At 35.5% G+C, this 22,166-nt stretch overlaps 1 protein-coding gene across 2 annotated transcripts in view; it reads left to right on the top strand.

The window, feature by feature from the left end:
* The first annotated feature begins 815 nt into the window (after positions 1–815).
* LOC135839348 (uncharacterized) overlaps positions 816–22,166 on the top strand; it is a 37,072-nt gene continuing 15,721 nt past the window's right edge. The window contains exons 1-3 of one of the 2 annotated variants that reach the window (XR_010557583.1): positions 816–1,015; positions 4,002–4,044; positions 8,232–8,455. Coding sequence is in view for 1 of the 2 variants with exons in the window: in XM_065355344.1 (XP_065211416.1) it covers positions 931–1,015; positions 4,002–4,044; positions 8,232–8,455 (352 nt within the window). In the remaining variant the exon portion in view is untranslated. The remainder of the gene's footprint in view (positions 1,016–4,001; positions 4,045–8,231; positions 8,456–22,166) is intronic. The other variant, XM_065355344.1, reaches the window with a different exon arrangement.

Below are 22,166 nucleotides of genomic sequence, written 5' to 3'. Positions count from 1 at the left end.
GTTGGAGACAACGTTTTTGGGATTTTCTAGGTATTGTGTCGTTTCTCGCAGGAAAAGATCCGAATAAAAATACAAAAAATGTCTTATTGGTGTTACTTTTAATACACATTTTAGAACCACATGGGACTATATATATACGCGTACTTACGCGTAACAATTCTTCACAGTAATTGTACACAGTAGGTACCACTTACCTATAGACCTACACTAATACTTATACGTTCATTGTACACAGTCTTGCCATAAGTTCTGACCCTACTTCAAACGCTTGTAATACAAAAATTAAATTTTAAAAACGTAAAAGTGATTTTATATTCGGAAAGTACATAGATGAAAAAAGCTGTAATTTGATTGACGGGCATGACAGATGAAACAACAGAAGCCCCACGAATTTTTTTTGGGTTTTTTGCGTACGTGGGGCTTCTGTTGTTTCATCTGTCATGCCCGTCAATCAAATTACAGCTTTTTTCATCTATGTACTTTCCGAATATAAAATCACTTTTACGTTTTTAAAATTTAATTTTTGTATTACAAGCGTTTAAAGTAGGGTCAGAACTTATGGCAAGACTGTGTACATTTACATTGGTTATGACCTTTTTCAACCTTTGGATATCTACTGTAAGTATGCTCATTGTCAGATATTTTCATGTAAACAAGTGGGTAGGTACCTATGATACTTTGTAACATCGAAAAATTATCATAAGTATACCATTTGCATTACAACAGTTTTTATCGAATAGCGCTGCTATTTAAACTAAATAGCATTGGAGGGGAAAGGATAATGTAATTTGGCGATACTACATATTATGCAAGCCAAGTGAACCACCTCGAAAAAAATTGAAACAGTCTTTGTTTAGTCTTCTGTTCTCTGCGTCTATTTTTCATTTATTAGGTACTTACTACTTACCTAGATTACGTGTTTTTTCAAACATGGTGAAAATGTTTTGTTTTAATAATGGTATTACGGGTGTTTTCGTCTGTTTATTTTTATTATATCTTGATCCAAACTCCACAAGTAAGTTTTGAGACAATAATACACAATTCAGTATCTACGATTGGTTTGTGCAATGTGACCTACAGGTGTTACCTATATTTACTTAGAATTAAGAAAAGAATAGCATGATTGGTACCTACATAGGTATACGTAAACGTAACATATTATACATGCCATCATCGTTGTTCTCATTCCTACCTCTACCTATGTACGTACTTCATTTGAACACAAAGTTTCTTCTAAACATTATACAAGTCTTTGACAGTTTGAACACAAAAGGGTCATTCCACGTCAATCGGACCACAAAGTGGTAGGTGGGTTCGCCGTTCGCCGATTTTTTTGAAATTTTTCCTGTGGAAAGACCTTCCGAAGGGATGACCAATGGCGCAAATCGCAGCCCTCTAGCCCATTTTTAACGGCAGCCAGGGGGTGTCAAAGTTTTCAGTGAGCCTAAAATACCATCCATTTCAGCAGTGGATTACTCGATAACCGCGATACTTATCAAAATGGAACTTTTTCCAATAGTTAGGGGTTTTGAAAGGCTTTTTGGTGATATCATAAAAATCAGTGTTGCCACTTTTTTTCGTACAAAAAATCAGCTCAAAAAGTTTCAAAACGTAGTTTTTATATCGTTCCCACTCTCAAAAATTCTGAAAAAAATATATTATGGACAACTTTTCATGTTGAATAACATATTAAAAAATTGGGATGGTAACTTGGCGCAAAGTTGATTTAATAAAATTTAAAGTTTGCGAAAAAATGCGATTTTTTGATTTCAAACATGAAAACAAGTTTTGATAGGTAAAGTTGACCCATTTGCTTCTATTTTTACGTATCTCTTGAAAAAGTTGAAAAACCCCTTCCACTCGATGAAATGAACTCCTCACAAAAAAATCAAAATTCGAAAAGATTCAAAAAATGAACGAATTTTTATTTATTTGTTGTGAGTGTAATTTTTATCAACTTTTTCATGAAATACGTCAGAAAGAGGTCAAAATAACACAACTAAATAAATTCTTGTTGCTTGAAATTGAAAATTGAATTTTTTCAAAATTTGATTTTTTTGTGAAGAGTTCATTTATTTTCATCGAGTGAAAAAATGGGCTAGAGGGCTGAGATTTGCGCCATAGGTCATCCCTTCGGAAGGTCTTTCCACAGGAAAAATTTCAAAAAAATCGGCGAACCCACCTACCACTTCTTGGTCCGATTAACGTGGAATGACCCAAAAGTTATCCCAATCCCTAGGTACACTTTTCAAAGTGGGCCAAAAGTCAGTATCCCGTTCACGTTTTAGTTTTTCTTAAAAAAATCAAAAACTAAGCATCCTAGACAAAATCATGTCGATTTGAAATTTAATTCTCTACAACTTTGTTTTTATGAAATATTTTTTGGAAGCTTCCCTCCGCCTACAGATCGATTTTTGTGACTTGATGATTTTTATGAAAAAATTTTCAAAAGTTCATTTCAAAGAGTTTTAGTTCTTCTTTAAAAAATCAAAAACTAAGCATCCTAGAAAAAAACTAACGACATTATGTCGATTGGAAATTTAATTCTCCACAACTTTGTTAACATGCGATTTTTTTTGGACGCTTCCTTTTGCCTCCAGATCAATTTTTATGAAGCTCACAATTCTCGTCAACAGTAATTGAGAGGTGTCTAGAAAAAATTTTCCTTCATCCAAACTAAAGGCTAACCTAGTTATAAACGCATTTAACGTACACCTACCATAAGTAGGTTACCCAAGTTTCAAGTTACCTTCTGGTTTGTCAGTTGGCAAATTTTTCGAAAATTTTGGTTTTTTGTACAAATATCAAAAACTAAGCATCCTAGAAAAAAACTAACGACATTACGCCGATTGGAAATTTAATTCTCCACAATTTTCTTCGATGTAATTTTTTCGTAGGATGCTTATTTTCATCTCCAGATCAATTTTAATTTAGTTTTTTGTAAAAAAAAAATCAAAAATTAAGCATCATAGAAATAAACTAACGACATTATGTCGATTGGAAATTTGATTCTCTACAGCTTTGTTACTTTTTTACGATTTTTATGCATTTTTATGCATTTTTCGTGGTGATGTAGAATAAATTGTTCGGCGATAAGTCAGTTTGAAAATTTTTTGTGATTATTTCGAATGCATTTTTTATAGCAATTTTTGACACTTTTTTTTGTTATTTTTAAAATAAAATTTTCATTATTGTGATTCGAATTTAATTTTTTTTATGGCGAGGGTCAAAGTTGAAATTTACAGGAAGGTCATTTTTTGGAGGGTCATAATATGACCCCACATAAACAAGAAGGGTCCAAAATCATACCATTGGTCAGTACCTCCGTTGTGATCAACACATCCCAATTTCAGCTTCCTAGGTCATCCCCATCCCCTTTAAGGTGGGAAAACCCACATTTTACCCCTATTTGTGACCCTCTCACCCCTAAAATTGATCTAGGGGGTCCAGATTTTCAGCATACAATGGGAGGGTGCCCCGTGAGTACTTATTGCAGGTTTCATCCTTCCAACTCTATTCAAGCTCTCTCCAGGTTCAAAAAAGTGAATTTGTGGTCTATTTTACATGTTTTTCGGCGTGTAGGAAAGCCTACAACCCCTCTAAATTGATCTAGAGGGTCCAATTTACACAGTACAGTGGAAGGGTGTATACTAGAAGTGCCTTTCGCAGGTTTCAGCCTTCCAACCCTATTTGACCCTTTTCAGGATCAAAAAATGTTTGTTACCATATTTTTTGAAGGGGAAAGAAGAGAGTTGGGCGAAGCCTGAGGGACTTGCAGGGGGACGAATTCCCCCCAAACACAGACGAAGTACAGGAGCGAAGCGAGGGTGCGAGTAGTTCAAAAGCCCTCAATGTTTCTGGTACAAAAATTTGGCGCTTACGTAGCGGCAGGCTGCAACGACCTTTTTTTTATTTTACACAACAAAACACTGAAAACAGGGAACTCAGTTTATCCGAATTTGTGGTTTCACGAACTCATGTTTATCAATTTTTCTTTTCAGTCTTGTGTGATGCAGCAAACGAGCTAAAAAGTACACCGGCACCGTAAGTAACAACTTTTCCAAATAATACCTACAATTTACGCACTTCTGAACATAGTATACCTACCTACCTACCTACCTACTAGGTACATATGTACTTAACAAAAATGTTTGGGCATGTGTAAATTCGGCACACAATAAGCAATAGCTCCGGGGAGTAATGACACGTGTAGGCGTAGGCATAAGGCATTACATTTATTCGGAACACGTGAAAAAAATAAAATCAAATAACCAAGTTTTGGAGATTCAACCGTGTAAGTAGGTCTAGGTACATAGGTACCTACCTATTTTAACGACAAGGTTTTCATAAAAATGGCAAACCACGAGATGAAAATTTGCCATCTTTTGACATGCAGTTTTCATTCAAATTTTTCCAAACTTGTGACCGATTTGCGGAAATTTTTTAAAATTCAATTTTACTTACACGAATCTGCCAAGTACCTACTTTGGTGATGAGTACCTAGTCCTAGGTATGAAGACAGCAATAAGACCAATCTGCCTAGTTTGTTTTCTCTTTGTATGCCTGATTTACATGTATCATTGGTGGGCAATTTTTGTCATTAGCTTCAAGTGTGCCGAATTTACAGCATTTTCCCAAATTTTTGACCCGGCCAGCCAAATGAGAATCGATGGAGGAGCCCACTCACATCCTAGCCAAAATTTCAAGCGCTAAAATTCATATTTCAATTTTCAGCGAATTTGCGAGAGCCAAAAATGAGCGAAATCAAAATTTTAGCCTACCAAATTGAATAAAACAGCTAAAATTTGGTTTGTACCTACATAACCTATTTTCGATCTCTTCGAGTTGATAGGTGACGGTTTGAAACCGTTTTATAGAGCCTTCCGCTTCAACGGATTTCAGGAATATTTCAATATGTAATACCTAACATTGGGGTGGATCACGAAAAAAAACAGTCGGCGGAATTCAGCTTTTCTCGGACCTAACTACTCGTATATCAAACATTTTAGAGTTTTTGAAATTGACAGTTGGGTCATTCCATGTCAACTCAACCAAAAAAAGGCGATTTTGGAAGTCATGTCTTTCGATTTCGCTCAAATTTTTTTAAAAATATATACCCACCCAGTAAGTAAGAACCCCGCAATTAGTTTGGTCCCAGCCCCCTCGGGGGGCGGGTGGGGGGCTTCCATTATTTTTACGTTGTCTGGAGGTACCTACTCAACTTCAGCAGCCCATTCCTCCAAAACTATGATACTTTGATCAAAACTGATTTCACAGTTCGAAAGGGCATTGCATTTACAACATTTTGAGCATTTTGAAATTTTCAAAAGTTGAAAGTTGAACTTTCAAATTGAAAGTTTAAGTTTTAAAATGGCGCTAGAAGTGGGAGCTACCATTTAAAATTTTGAAAAAATTTCCATAGCTGTATCTTTTGATGCTTTTTTGAAATAGAGTTTTGAGATGGGATCTCTTAATGGAGGGGGAGCAGGAGCACCCCCACCCTCAATTTTGGAAGAAACTTTCGAAATAAAATCTGCATGAGGCATGTGATATATCGAATTGTATGTTTTTGGTGACGCTGAACACGAATATGACGTCAAATTTTTGATAGGATCCCATCCATGGCCCCCAGCACCTCCCCAAAGGGGGTAAAAGTTCAAAAAAGTGTTTTGTTCGTGCGACACATGGAATAGTATGATTTTGGTGACTGACGCTGAACACGAATATGACGTCCGATTTTTGATTGGACCCATCCACGGCCCCAAACAATTTTTTTGGACTTTTACCTATTGAGGGAGGTTCAGGGGGCCATGGGTGAGGTTGATTTAAAAAACTATGGCTATATTCGTGTTCAGCGATGTCGAAAGCATACTATTTCATGTGTCACACGAATGTAACCATTTTTTTGGGGGATTACCCCCTTTGGGGAGGTGCTCGGGGCCGTGGACAAGTGCAATCAAAAATCTGACGTCATATTCGTGTTCAGCGTCACCAAAAACATACTATTCCATGTGTCGCACAAACAAAACACTTTTTTGAACTTTTACCCCCTTTGGGGAGGTGCTGAGGGCCATGGATGGGGCCCTATCAAAAATTTGACGTCATATTCGTGTTCAGCGTCACCAAAAACATACAATTCGATATATCACATGCCCCAGATTTTATTTCGAGAGTTTCTTCCAAAATTGGGGGTGGGGGTGCTCCCCCTCCATTAAGCGATCCCATCTCAAAACTCAAATATTTCAAAAAAACATCAAAAGATACATCTAAGGTAAAGTACCAGTTGTGGATAGGGGTCCCGGTTGTGGATAATCGTTCCTATGGGCTAAAAAAAAAAATTATCGCTCGTATCTTTTTCTGTAACATTTAATCATTTCCTTGCATTCATGACAACATGAAAATTCACCCATGAAGTCTATGTACAAAAGCATTGAAGTTTCAAAATGATAAAAATGCAGATTTTAAAATTTTTTAGGAGGAAAATTTCAATGATGGAGAAAAGCGAGTCAAATATGTAATTTTTCATAACTGCGGAAGTTTTTGGATAGTAATAAGATGAAATAACCACCTCTGCATATTTTTGAGAATTTTTGATTTCATTTAGTACTATTTAGAGCAGTCTTTGTCCGCAACCGGGCCAGGGGGCCCGGTTAGCGGATAATTGGAAGTTTTTAAGATTCTCTACTAAGAAATGAAATATTCTTGATTTTTTTTTTTCCTCCCAAGTATTATGTAGTTCAACAGTTACACTACACAACAAAATCAAAAAAATTTGAAAAAAGTTGAAATTTGGGCTTCTCAGAGCATGTTGAAAAAAGTATAACCACAACTGGTACTTTACCTTATGGAAATTTTTTCAAAATTTTAAATGGTAGCTCCCACTTACAGCGCTATTTTGAAATTTGAACTTTCAATTGAAGGGCTCAGTTCCAAGTTGGCCTGAGTCCATTTTTTCCATTTTTGAGTTAGCATCGCCATGTGGTGGTACAGGTCGGTTAACACCTATAGAAGTTGTCCCAACACCTGGCATTACTTTTTTCGCTCAGGAGCACTGTTTTGCCTGCTCGAAAAAAAAACAATTATTCCAAAGTGGCCTAAATAGGTAATACAATTTTTTCAGAATCTTTCTAATGAAGTGCAGTTTTTTTAAAGTTTTTCAACAATTTCATTACGATTTCGAGTGAAGGCGTTTTCCTATGTACTATTCATTATGGTATGTACTTGAATGAAATTTTTTCAGAAATGTAGTAAATTGATGATTCGTGAATTTTTTTTTTAAAAAACGCATTTTTTCAGCTCTTTTTCAAAATTTTTAATGTCAGATAATTCCAAAGTGGCCTAAGTCCACTTTTTCTGACTCTTTGGCGCGCTCTGGAGCTAAAAATACGCAAATTTTAAAAAATGCCAATACCGTACTTTAAAGCAGAAAGATCAAGCTTCACAACCATATAATCACATCATATATTATTGAAGCGGAAGGGCGAGGAAAACAGTTATTTACGTTTTTCTCGAAATGGAAAAAATGGACTTAAGCCGATTTGGAACTGAGCCCTTCAATTTGAAAGTTCAACTTTCAACTTTTGAAAATTTCAAAATGCTCAAAATGTTGTAAATGCAATGCCCTTTCGAACTGTGAAATCAGTTTTGATCAAAGTATCATAGTTTTGGAGGAATGGGCTGCTGAAGTTGAGTACCTCCAGACAATGTGAAAATAATGGAAGCCCCCCCACCCGCTCCCTGATGGGGCTGGGACTAATTGCGGGGTTCTTACTTACTGGGTGAGTTGAGTATATATTGTAAAGAAAATTTGAGCGAAATCGAAATACATGACTCAAAAACGTTGGTTGAGATGACATGGAATGACCCAATTGGGTGGAGGGTGGGGGTTTGGGTTAAAAAAAACCGGCATCGTTCCAAATGGTGGGTGTTCTTTGGTTTTGACGGAAATGGCCCAATTTTTTTTTAAATGCCTCAGCTCTTTGAAGATTTATTATCTCTCCTCCAGGTGTACCACCGGCGCTAAAACATTTTCTGGTTGACTTCCAACTTGAAATGGAGGTCGCCCGCCCCCCTTCTCCCGACATTCGTTCAGAATTATCCGGCAACATTTTTATCGCAATCCACTCTCATGAATATAGCATTACCTATACCTAGGTAATGTAGGTGGGTACTATTTAAAATATAAAATCATCATAATTTACTTGATATAAAATGTCGTGATTTACCTGCAGAAAAATTTGTGAGGTGCCCACGCTATCATCACCCCATATGAATAACACTTACAAATGTATCAAAAACATCGAGGATGAATCAAAATCTTGTGTTTCTAACGGTACAGTTTTCGAATTGACAGTGATTAAAATCAAGTGCAATCCTGGTTATTTTGTAAATGGCAAAGAAGAATTGGTATCGGTTTGCTACGATAACGAATGGGTTCCTCCCATAAAAGAATGCAGTAAGTATACGCATCGAGTTTCTTATTTATTATAGGTAGTATAGGTATAACTAACTACTTGTTAGGTATGTAGGTACATTTATGTTAACGTTAGGTAATGTATTTGTATTGACTCCAGGTGAAATAATTCCGTATGTAGTTAATTCATACATTATCTGCAAAAGTGTGTAATCAAATTTTTTCGACACTTTTCTTATAGGTACTTACCTATTGTTAGTTATTTCATACATACCTACACAAGGTATGTTTCGTTAAAGTGTGCACCTATTCAATCATCAATGAATGAACTGCGATAAAGTAAGAAATGAAGGTTAATTCAAAACTAGAACATTACGTTATTCGGTACTTTTCTTGCTATTTGGCCTCCCAGAAAAATGTTAAGCCCCCCCCTCCAATTGTTCAAGGGGCTGATCCAGGAATCCTCAACGTGGAATCATTTTTGAAAAAATTGTAGTGTTGCCACGCTTGGGTAGTATAACCTGTGAAATCCTTTGGCCACTCCCTCAAAAGTTGCGATTTGAATTTTCTAAACCTGCCTATGGCCTTTTGAATTCAAAATTTATTGAAGAACTGAGCCGCCCCGGCGTCCTCCCTCCCAAAAAAGGCCAAGATAGTGGGAAATGACTCATTATGGTGTAGCTCCAAAGGACCATGTCAGTAAAACATTTTTTTTTTCAATTTTTGGAAGTTTTTGTAGTACAGGTTTGGGAATTTTAATAGAAATATTTTTGAGGGGAAGTTTGACGTGTCATAATAAGTAGGAAAACGGAAAACTGGGCATAGGAAATGGGATTGTGGAATTAATTTACAGGAGATGAACTAATTGGAACCTGCCTATACAACATTAGGTACCTAAGTAATTACGAATAGAAAATGAATCTTCTATCGAAACTGAAAAACGGGACTATTTACACAGAGGTACGCTGAGTGTTCTTCCAGGGTGGATATACCACATATATCAGATCACAATAGTGTATTTTTATCTTTAAAACTGGTTAAAAAATCTGTGAATGCAGCAAAGCAACCTCCCTTGAAAAAACGTGTGTTTTCTAAAACAAATTTTGATATTTTTTTGCACTCTCTGGAATCTGAAAATTGGAATGCTCTCAAAACAAGTGATATTAATTCAAGATTTTCTAATTTTCTACAAACTTTCTTGTACCATTACAACTTATCATTCCCACTTCAAACTTACACAAATCGTAATTCTAACAAGTTACAGTATCCTCATAGTATTCGAACCCAAATACGCACCCTAAAAACTAAACTATTAGAATCTTATTCAAATTGGAAATTTGGTGGGTCGGATGATGAAAAAGTTGTATACAAGCTACTCCAAAAGGAATATAAAAAATTGATCAACTGGGCAAATATACTCGTAGAAGCAAATTCTCACAAAGTTGCAGTCTCAAACAATATCTGCAAAACTACATGGAAGATAATAAACTCCTATCAACCAATGCTGAAACAAACCATTGATCATATTACTTTCCAAGACACCAAATACACTAACTCAGCTGATATAGCAAAACTATTCAGCCAACATTTTGCAACAGTTGGAAAAAATGGAGTATGCTCTTCTCAAACACTGGACCCACTATCCCTTATTCCAGTAAATGATTCTTCAATATTTGTATTACCAGCTACTGCTGCTGAAGTATCCAATATAATACAAGGTCTCAAAAATTCTAATTCAAGGGATAAATATGATCTAGATGTAGGCCTTATCAAACAATCTGACCAGTATATATCCCATATACTTGCTGATCTTTTTAATGACTCTATAGATCAGGGAACATTTCCAGACTGCTTGAAAGTAAGTATTGTAACACCTGTTCACAAGAAAGGGGAAAAATCAAACTTAGGCAACTATAGGCCCATCTCTGTAACGCCAGTATTCTCAAAAATTTTTGAACGGCTGCTATATAATAGACTACTCAGATTTCTATCATCTCATAGCATTCTAAGTGAAACTCAGTTTGGATTCCGTCGTGGCAAAAACACTACCCAAGCAATATTTCATTTACTTAACAAAATTCTTCAAGCTGGCCAAGATGGTGAAAATTCTTTGGCAGTGTTTTGTGATTTATCAAAAGCGTTTGATACAATGAACCACAAAATACTGTTGAGAAAGTTGGAGAAATATGGGATAAGGGGTCCAGTCCACAGTTGGCTAAAATCCTTCCTTGAAAAAAGGGTACAAATAATAAAAATCCTAAATGGTGAGACTTGCACCTTTTCTGAAGAGAAAATAATAGACATAGGGGTCCCCCAAGGCTCCATACTTGGACCTTTACTGTTTATTCTCTATGTTAATGATTTGTCATCCTACATCAATGCACTCCTAACTCAGTTTGCAGATGACACAACTATGTTGTTGAAGGGTGGTAGCTGGGACTCACTACTAAAAACAACACAACATGTTCTCCAAAACTTAATTTCTTGGTTTAATGCAAATGGCATGAGCTTGAACTTGGAAAAAACAGTGACAGTGCCTTTTAATGTAACCCCCAAGGAGGCCAACCTGGTAGCAGAAACTCTCTCGCCTCTACCAAATGTTTCTAGTGTTGCAAAATTTTTAGGGGTTGATGTTCAATGCAATTTAAAATGGGATGTATACATTAATAAATTAACCTGTCGTTTGTCATCTATAAACTTTCTACTCTTTCAGCTAAGACAAATTACAAATCAAAAAACTCTCAGACTTGCATATTTTGGACTATTCCACTCTACATTGGCCTATGGGGTAGTTTTTTGGGGAGGTAATGCATCATATGTCAAGCAAATTCTTACACTACAAAAACGTGCGATAAGAACAATTTATAAAATACCTCTAAGACAAACATGCAGGCCCATCTTTGTTGATAATAAAATCCTCACTACAATATCACAATATATTTTGGACATATCTCTCATGGTTTATACTAAGGTTATAACCTTTCCAAAAATTACCCATCCATACAGCACAAGATCACTAGGTAACCTTAGAACTCCCCACCACCGTACAAAACTTCTCCAGTGTAGTGCTGTATCATCTGCAGCAAAAGTATACAATCGGATTCCAGGGAGTGTTAAAAACCAGCCAACTGCAAAAAAATTTAAAATTGCTCTCAAAGAATGGCTGATCAATAGTGCTTTTTACACCCTGGAGGAATATCTTAGCTGCTCTGATCAATAATTGCTTGAATTTTGATTTTGTATGTATAGTTTCAAATCTTCATCTTTTTATGTTTTAATCATGCCTTTTATTCTATTTAAATCTGAAAATTGTATCTTATACGTAGATAAGTAATCAAAAATGTTTACAGTTTTCAATTATGTAATGCTCAACGTGATATAATGGCAGCTTTGCTGCCGCATGTATCTCAAATATACAATTTGAATTTGAAAGGTAGATCCTATCTTAGGCCAAGAAACACATGTTGAGATCGTAACCTCGTTTTAGTTAATGATTAAAAAGCTTATTTCAAATTCATACCTGAATCATTTAATTAAGGTGCACCGGGGGAAGTCAGAACGGTTTTTCGCTATTTCAACTTTGATCAGTTGTTACTCTCGTGCTAATGAACCAATATGGCTCAAATTTTGTTATGTAGGTTCCCATAATGGTTTTTTACTTAGCACAATCGAATAAAATGTAACAATATCTACAAAATTAATAGGGCAAAACGCGCATTTCAGGTTGCATACATGCACCATGTGAATCGTGGGCTGAACCCTTGATTATATATTACATATACATAATCAAGGGACTGAACCTTACAATATAGCTGTAAACAATGCTGTTCACTTCTACTTTTCAGCTCGTTAAGTCAATTTTCTCAAGGAAGACTTTCGCGGATTTCAAAATCTGTAGTACCGTTGGAAAGAGGACAAAATCCTCTACAATTTAGAGCCATAAAATAATGGGGTCCTCGAAATGGTTTAAAAGTTCTGTCGCCTCAAAGTTCAAAGTTTACAGAAAAATATGTTGAATTGGCTACATTTTTCAGCTCGTTAAGTCAATTTTCTCAAGAAAGACTTTTGAGGATTTCAAAAAATTTAGTACCGTTGGAAAGGGCACAAATTTCTCTACAATTTAGAGCCATAAAATAATATGGTCCTCGAGATGGTTTAAAAGTTCTGTTGCCTCACAGTGCAAAGCTGACAGAACAATGAGTTGAATTTTGCCGCATTTTTCTGCTCCTTAAGTCAATTTTCTCAAGGAAGACCTTTGAGGATTTCAAAAAATTTATTACCGTTGGAAAGAGAACAAACTCTACAATTTAGAGCCATAAAATAATGGGATCCTCGAGATAGTTTGAAAGTTTTGGCATATCAAAATGCAAAGAGGACAGAACAATCACTAGCAACATGCCTACAATATGTAAGGGGAATCAAGAGATACCACCATTTATACACCTTGTGACGTCAGGGCGTTTTGCCCTATTGGTGATATTAGGATTCGACCCTCATCGATGTGCAATGTGTCGAATAATAAGTTTTCGAGGTCGTAAAATCCGAATCTGCAGTTATTTTTTTTTGTAGGAGTGGGGGGTGAGGCGTGGGGAGAGGGAAACTTTCAAATTTTTCCTACAATATTGTGTAGTATGTTGAATAATAAGTTTTCGAGGTCGTAGAATCTGAATCTGGAGTTATTTTTTTTGTAGGAGTGGGGGGTGAGGCGTGGGGAGAGGGAAAATTTCACATTTTTCCTACATTATCGTGTAGTATGTCGAATAATATGTTTTCGAGGTCGTAGAATCCGAATCTGGAGTGAATTATTTTGTAGGAGAGGGGAGTGAGGTGTGGGGACAGGGAATATATCAAATTTTTCCTACATTATTGTGTAATATGTTGAATAATATGTTCTCGAGGTCGTAGAATTTGAATCTTGAGCTAGTTATTAGGGTCGAGTGCTATTCAAGTATCACCGTTTGGGGAGGGGGATTGTGGCTCACTGTGCTCCGTGGAAGTTGGAACAGTAATGAAATGAGCTAACTAATGATTATTTGAAACTAGGGGGCTTTGCCCCCTGGCCGCTTCGCGGCCCAACCCCCATACTCGTTCTAAACCCGCCTGAAAACTCAGAGTAAAATTTAAAGAAAAAAAACATGTTTATCCAAAAAAACGCACTTTTCACCAGAAAAAACCTTTTCCAAAAAATATTCAAGAAGTACCTATTCATTTCTCTTCCTAAAAATTACCAACAAAATCCCTTTTTCTGCATGAAAAAATATCAATGACTAAAAAATGTCTTTATACCATTTCTTTGTCCAATAATTATGAAAAATTTGTGCTTTCCTCCAAAAATAGTCAGTTTTGCTTTTTTCTTGAAATTGTAAAAATTCTCAGTTGTTTCCAAAAAATTCTAAAAAATTTTATTTTTTCAAAAAAATTGTCCAAGTCTTCCTATTGCTGAAAATTCTAGCTTTTTTGTAGTTGAAAAGTCTCGATTTTCAACGTAAAATTGCCACAAGTTTCAAAGTGAAAAATCTCACTTTTTGGAAAAAAAATTGCTTCCATGAAAAGAACAACATGCAAACATGTATGTACTTAGAATGCAAATTCGTCAGAAACTGGTTCAGGCTCCCCCCTCCTCCCCAGGGCGAAATCCATTCTATTCGGCCGAATACATAAGCGTGAGAGGCCAGCTAAATCCAAAAGGGCACTATTGGTGCAATAAAACATTTTTTTTCTATCAAATGCAACTGTGTAGTTGCTTTTTAATTGCATAAATTGCCGTTTTTTAATCATAAAATTAGTCGTTATTAGATATTATTGCGTCGTGAATTTCACTTATCCAGTTGTCGTGTAAAATAATTTTGTCATATGTAGAATGTATTTTTTTACCCTGCAATATTGAATGCCTGTCGTTGAAGGGATTTTTTGTCTTTTTTTTGTGGGCCATGGTATTTATTTTTTCTGTCGCTTAGACCTCTTAATTTTGTCGTGATAAATCATACCCTAAACAAAATCAAATTTGTAAAAGGCCACATCTGCACTTTATTCAAAATTGCAATGTCAGAAATAGTCAGGGAGGTCGAAGACGCATATCTCGAGACTGATGTAACTTTACGTAAATCTTTCTCTGTGAAGTTTTCTATGGAGTAGGTGAATATGAAGCTCAAGAGTATTTTCAAAATTGACTCTCAACATCCCCCCCCCCAATGGGCACAAGAGTCACAATTTTTTATCAAATCTCCCAATTACACATAGTAAATCATTAAATCGAGGTGTCTGCCTCTGCATGGGTCGCAATTTTGAGAAAAAGCAATGGCCTGAAATCCCCATAACTAAAATTTTGACTTCTCAGATTGATTTTCCAATTTTTGACAGAGTGTCTAACAAAATCTGAAAACTAAAAAGAAGGACTTTTGAATGACCTTGGAAGGACCTTTTGGAAGGACATTTTTAAAATTAAAAATGCACCTACTGACCCCCCCCCCTATTTTGTTTACAAAATTGCCAGAAAAAATTTCAAAAATTTATAATTTTTAAAAGAAACAAAAAAAAATTAAAAATATGTACCTATTCATAATAGATTTTCTTGTCTAATGAAGTAATGACTACCAAATCCAAAAAAAAAAAATTCGTACTTTTTTCCCTATTTTTTTCACTTTTTTTTCATACGACATATTTTCAAGATATGTTATACTTTGTCACGCTTCACGTACCCTCGCTTACTTTTTAGACATCAAAATTGAGATTTTATTTTCAGAGGCGTGACGGGAGATGGAGAGGGGGTGAGACTGAGACATTCTTTCAATTTTTCTCGCTACATTTTCCCAATTTTTTTTCTCCAAACTCCCCCTTCCCCCTCCACACCAAGATTTTTTCCAAAGAATTGGCCAGATGTGGTTCGAACCATTTTTAAAAAAGGGAAGTTGAAAACAAAGATGTCGAATAAAAATTTATTTGAATTTTTCATTGATTCGATTATGTTTTTGGAATTTCTCAAGTTGATTTTTCCAGAAATGTTTGAAAATTGTTGCAGCAGAATTGCAATCTGACCGAGCGAAGCGAGGGTGAAAGCTGTGAAAAATTGATAATTCAAAACGTGAAACATCATTTTTTATGCAAAAAGTTGATTTTCATAGCTTCAAAATTTACAAATTTTAATCTCTTTTCACTCTCAGAACTCGCCTTTTCAAGGTTGCCGCCAAGTCTATCTCAACAAAAAGTTTTATTTAGGTGTGAAGAAGAAATTCTTTGCTAAGCATTTGCCATAAACTTTTTTTGCTGCAGTGTTACCAAGTGATAAATTTTTAATAATTACTGAGCTTCAGGAACGAAACGATAATGATATTATGTATTTCTGATTTGCTAAGCATTTGCCATAAAGTTTTTTGCTACAGTGTTACCAAGAGATGAATTTTTAATCATTATTGAGCTTTTTTGAGCTTTAAATTGCTCCAGAAGCTTTCCTAATTGACATTTCGAGCTTTTTAGATTTTTCCTAATGACCTGTTACAAAAATCTTTCCACATCTCAAATTTGAGCTTTCTAGCTGTCATAGTTTCCATAATCATTATTATCACCCAGTAATAAGTAACATCCGGCAATATGTATATAGATACTTTCCGCTCAAAAACACGGATGAGTATGAAAATGGGGATCAGTAGAAATCTCCCCCTCCTGCCTATTAATTCCTCCATAGTGGCATCTTGGCTGTCTTTGTGGTAACTTCAGAAAAACAATTCATCTGACAATTTATTGTAGAGTACAAAAATGTATTTGTAAAAAATTGAAAAACTCATGTAAGGAGAAAAAATAATTATCATCTACTGAGAAAACAAAACAAAAAATCCTCAAAACATAGTATACACCACTCTAAAATACACATCTGACATCATCCTGCAAAAAAGAACACACGATATTGCCTGATTGTATAGGATTTTTTTTTCAAAACATGTTCTGAATTCTGATTTTATATAAAAAACTGTCAACTTTGAACATCAGAAGTATAAGAAAACATTGAGATAAATACTTACCTAAAAACCAAATTTGGAATTCTTTACTTTCCTCATTCTACCAAAAAAACAACTCTAGATTCGAACTCTACAACCTCGAAAACATCAATCAACATATTACACCATAATAATATAAGCAAAATTTGAAATCCCCCACTCACACGAACCTACGACTCACCTTCCACCTTCACCACAAAAAATGACTCCATATTCGAATTCTATGACCTCGAAAACATATTATTCGACATATTATACAATAATGTAGGAAAAATTTGAAATATTCCCTCTCCCTACGCCTCATCCTCCACTTCTACAAAAAAATAATTCCCGATTCGGATTTTATGACCTTGAAAACATATCATTCTACATATCACACATCGATGAAGTCGAATCATAATTATCAGTGTTCACTTTTCTGACTTACCCCATAGCACTAATTTAGGGGGTAAGTCAAAACAAGCGATATAAAAATAATCAATAATTGAAAATGAAATAAAATTGAATCTTTGGGGTTTTACATTATTGTTTTAGGAATACTTTCACCTACACCTATAATATCATTTTTACTGATCATTTCTTCTGAGGTAAAAAGCAGTTTAAAAAATACTGATTACAATTTGAAATCAAATTCAAAGCAGCAACTAAAAAAGAACCAATCAAAAGCCTGTAAAATGAAACTGGGTCGCGAAAATTTGTATGCTGTGATGAAGTAGGGGTAGTACTCTCAAGTTACTCTTGGGTAGCGCTTCGGCAGATATAAGTCTCTAAGAGCTAGAGCAGTTTTTCTGACGTACCCCGGTGCACCTTATACCTTGGCAATACCTTGACAATCTCATATTTTAATCAATCCACGCCTTTATGTGGTAGACTTAATATGGAAATTTATACCTAAATTCACATCATCGCCTAGGCTAGTGCTTCTTGCACTGTCATTACTGGCATGCGCAAAACAGACTTATTCTTCCACGAGAATTAAATCGGATTCATATAAGTCAATTTACTCGAAATTTAAACCATTTTAATTAGTTCAAAAAACACATTCAAAAAAATACAAAAAAAAAGAGAAATTAGGTAATTAACACGCAATAATTTCACAATAGATGCAACTCGAGTAGACGAACAAAAAACGTTATTATGATAAGTTGCCTATCTTGTAAAATGAGGGCGCTACGTGCTCCACAAAACTGGAAATTTACGAATTTTGAAAAATTCATCAAAAATAAGAAAACGTTTGAATCATTTAAGTGATGCCCCTAACCCGTAGTACTCGAGTGGACGAACAAAAACAGTTATTATGACCAATTGCCTATCTTCAAAATTGAAGGGGCAAACCTGATTCAAAATTTCCGAATTTTGAGTGCCCCAAATTTGAATTTTGAAATTGTGCTGGCCCTTTCAATTTTGAAGATAGGCAATTGGTCATGATAACATTGTTTGTTCGTCCACTCGAGTACTATGGGTTAGGGGCATTATTTGAATGATTCAAACATCTTCTTATTTTTGATGAATTTTTCAAAATTGGTAAATTTTAGTACAAAAATGGGGTAATTTCATCCATTTGCAGACAGTAAAAAAATGTTTGTATTATTTAAATGATGCCCCTAACCCATAGTATTTGAGTGGATGAACAAAAAAAGTTATTATGACCAATTGCCTATCTTTAAAATTGAAGGGGCCAGCACAATTTCAAAATTCAAATTTGGGGCACTCAAAATTCGGAAATTTTGAATCAGGTTTGCCCCTTCAATTTTGAAGATAGGCAATTGGTCATAATAACTGTTTTTGTTCGTCCACTCGAGTACTACGGGTTAGGGGCATCACTTAAATGATTCAAACGTTTTCTTATTTTTGATGAATTTTTCAAAATTCGTAAATTTCCAGTTTTGTGAAGCACGTAGCGCCTTCATTTTACAAGATAGGCAACTTATCATAATAACGTTTTTTGTTCGTCTACTCCAGTTGTATCTGTTGTGAAATTATTGCCCACGATTCATTTAACACCCTGTATGTTAGATAGGTACTACCTGACACCCTAAAGTTCAATTTTTTCCCACACTCCTGACTTTGGCCTTGAATGATTATTGAAAATCAAGTAACAAGTCTAGCCTACCAAATATATGAAGGCATTTTATAGACTTGTCTTATGTTACATAAATTCTCCCCCTACAAAGCTGAAGTCAGGTGAGAGGGAAAACACTGTACCTTTGGAAAAGCAAAACTTGAAAATTCAAAAAGTAAAAAAACAAACAAAGGAACAAAGACATCCCAGCTGCTGATGGATACAAAAACAAGGTAAGTAGTAGGTATATAACCTATTTCGAAGCAAACAATTATATAAAGACAAACAAATATACAAGGTCAAATTCTAGAAAAAGGTCGCAATCAAGATCAATAATAATTATTGACATGTCAAAATTGGAAAATAAATTTGTCAAAATCGGGGTTTACGAAATGTCAAGATTTATTTTGAAAACTATCTTAAATAGCGGCTGAAACTCGTTTGCGCATAAATGGGGGAAAATTGACCGAGTATAGGTAAAGGTAGTTTGCGCGCAGTAGCCGTCGTGACCACAACTCGTTTGCGCACATGTAAATGTATGCAATTGTACATTATGTTGAATGTTAGTTCCTATACGAGCAGAACTGAAACACAACAATGGAAATACTCTGTTAGAGCGGGAAAATAACGTAAAAAAGCAGGGGCAAAAAGGAAAAAATTGTCACATAAATTTTTTCTTCGGGAATGTGTTCGGATGGACCCTCGGAACCACCAAAAAGAAGCCGACTCTTCTACCCCTGGAGGAAAATTTTTTAGGGGGCTGAAACCGGTTCCGATTCACGTTTTTTGCGTTTTACTCCGTAAATATTAGGTTTTTGAGAATAAATACCATCACGAAAAATGTTCCCCTTCAAATTCTCGACAATTTGATACTACGTTCGATACCCATCCCTCAAAAGGGGTGTCTGAAAAAAGGGATGGAAAGAGTAGGTGTTTCAAAAAAGGTCAGTCCAATAAATTGATCAAAATTACCACTTAAAATCATTCATTTTTGCTCAAATTTTTTTTACAAAGTCTACACACCCAACTACCAATCAAACTACCATTGGTTTGTCTTCAAACCTCCTCGGGGGTTCGTGAGGGTTGCTTGATTTTTCAAGTATGTAACACACTACTGAATCATATATTTTAAAAACAAATCTGGACGTGCGATATATCGAATAGTATGTTTTCGAGGTCGCTGAATACGAATATGAACTTATTTTTTGCATACAACCCCTCAAAGCCCCTCTGTGCCCCAAAATGGGGGTCAAAATTTTGAAAAATCGTGAAAAGTCGAGTGATATATCGACTTGTATGTTTTCGAAGTCGCAGAGCACGAATCTGGCCTTATTTTTTGGGCCCAGCCCCTTGCAGCTCCCAACTGCCCCAAAAAAAGCCCAAAATTTTGAAGAAGAAGAAGAAGAAATATGTATTTATTGGCTCAGCACCTAAACGCTGTACACGAAGTGATCAATTTTTATACAATAATAATGCGATACTTAAAAAAATGTGAAAAGTCGTGTGGCATATTGAATGGTATGTTTTCGAAATCGCTGAGTACGAATATGAACTTATTTTCTTCCTACAACCCCTCAAAGCCCCTCTGGGCCCCAAAATGAAGGTCAAAATTTTGAAAAATTGTGAAAAGTCGAGTGATATATCGATTTAAAAAACACGAACTACGAACTATAAATTTTCGATGTTTTCTTTCATAAAAAAAAATGATTTAATTTTTTTGTTTTCGATTGGTAGCCAGTAATGAATGAAATCGAAAACTTTACAGGAAAACAATCAAAATGAAAATACTGAGATAGGCAAGAAGATTGACATTTTACCTACTACGAATAAAGACATTGAGGATAATTTTTGAATAGTAAAATGAGTGAAATAATAAAACTGAGTCTATAGTCGTATTCAGCGATCTTGAAAACATACTATTCGACGTATTACACGTTTTTTGGCGACTTTTCGAAATTTTATCCCATTTAGGGAGCGTAAGGGGATTTTGAGGAATCGTAGAGCAGGAAAAAAGTGCATATTCCAGTTCAGTGTTTCAAAAACATACAAGTCGTTATATCACTCGACTTTTCACAATTTTTCAAAATTTTGACTCTCATTTTGGAGCACAGAGGAGCTTTGAGGGGTTGTAGGCAAAAAATTAGTTCATATTCGTACTCAGCGATTTCGAAAACATAAATGAGTAGGTACCTTAGAGTCAAACCCAGAATTCTCCACTTTTCCCCATTTTGAGAAAAACGCAAAAAACTGATGAAAGGTAGGAATCAGTAGTAGCAGGTTTCTGATCTCGCCTATATATAGTGCTTCGGGTAACAATCGAATTGACAAAAAAAATTTTGTTTCAAGTCTTTCCATAGCAGTAATTCACGATACCGTTTTGGAGAATTCTGGTTTTGACTCCAAGTCTGTAAAAAATTTCGAAAATACACGAAAATGCATGATAAAATGAGGGATAATTCTAGATTCAAGTCTGTTGAAAGTATCTCAAGGTTGTTTATAGTCGACTAGAGTGAAAAAAAAAAATTTTTTTGAAGTATTTTTTTCAAAGTTTGACTCGAACCCGGTACTTTGGACTCCCTAACCATCATGGTATCGAATGAGGTAAAATGTTGAATGGCAATTGATGCGTATCTACTAACTGTACCCAAAACGACCATAATCTCACTTTTGAAAATTTTGGACATTTTTCGGAATTTGACTCTGACCCGGTACTTTGGACCCCCCTGACTGCGTCATTGTGTCAGATAGGTAAAAACGGAGAATGGCAATCGATGCGTACCTACTAACTGTACCCAAAACGATCATAACCTCATTTTTGAAAAATTTGGAGAATTCTGGGTTTGACTCTAAGGTACTCAAATATGTCACTCGACTTTTCACATTTTTTCTAAATTTTGGTCTCTTTCTGGGGCAGTTGGGAGCTGCGAGGGGTTAGACCCAAAAAATAAGGCCAGATTCGTGCTCAGCGACTTCGAAAACATACAAGTCGATATATCACTCGACTTTTCACGATTTTTCAAAATTTTGACGCCCATTTTGGGACACAGAGGGGCTTTGAGAGGTTGTATGCAAAAAATAAGTTCATATTCGTATTCAGCGACCTCGAAAACATACTATTCGATATATCGCACGTCCAGATTTGTTTTTAAAATATATGATTCAGTAGTGTGTTACATACTTGAAAAATCAAGCAACCCTCACGAACCCCCGAGGAGGTTTGAAGACAAACCAATGGTAGTTTGATTGGTAGTTGGGTGTGTAGACTTTGTAAAAAAAATTTGAGCAAAAACGAATGATTTTAAGTGGTAATTTTGATCAATTTATTGGACTGACCTTTTTTGAAACACCTACTCTTTCCATCCCTTTTTTCAGACACCCCTTTTGAGGGATGGGTATCGAGCGTAGTATCAAATTGTCGAGAATTTGAAGGGGAACATTTTTCGCCGTGGTAGTTTCTCTCAAAGACCTAATATTTACGGAGTAAAACGCAAAGAACGTGAATCGGAACCGGTTTCAGACCACTAAAAAATTTTCCTCCAGGGGTAGGAGAGTCGGCTTTTTTTTGGTGGTTCTGAGGGTCCACCCGAACACATTCCCGAAGAAAAAATTCATGTGCCAATTTTTTCCTTTTTAAAACCGCTATTTGCCCGCTCTATGTTGCAGCATGAAGATTTTAAGTCGATTCACCGTTCAATAATAT

The sequence above is a fragment of the Planococcus citri genome, chromosome 1 (assembly GCF_950023065.1).
Source record: "Planococcus citri chromosome 1, ihPlaCitr1.1, whole genome shotgun sequence".
Classification (NCBI taxonomy): domain Eukaryota; kingdom Metazoa; phylum Arthropoda; class Insecta; order Hemiptera; family Pseudococcidae; genus Planococcus; species Planococcus citri.
Note: the sequence above shows the minus strand (reverse complement) of the source record. Positions and strands in the feature narration are given on the sequence as shown.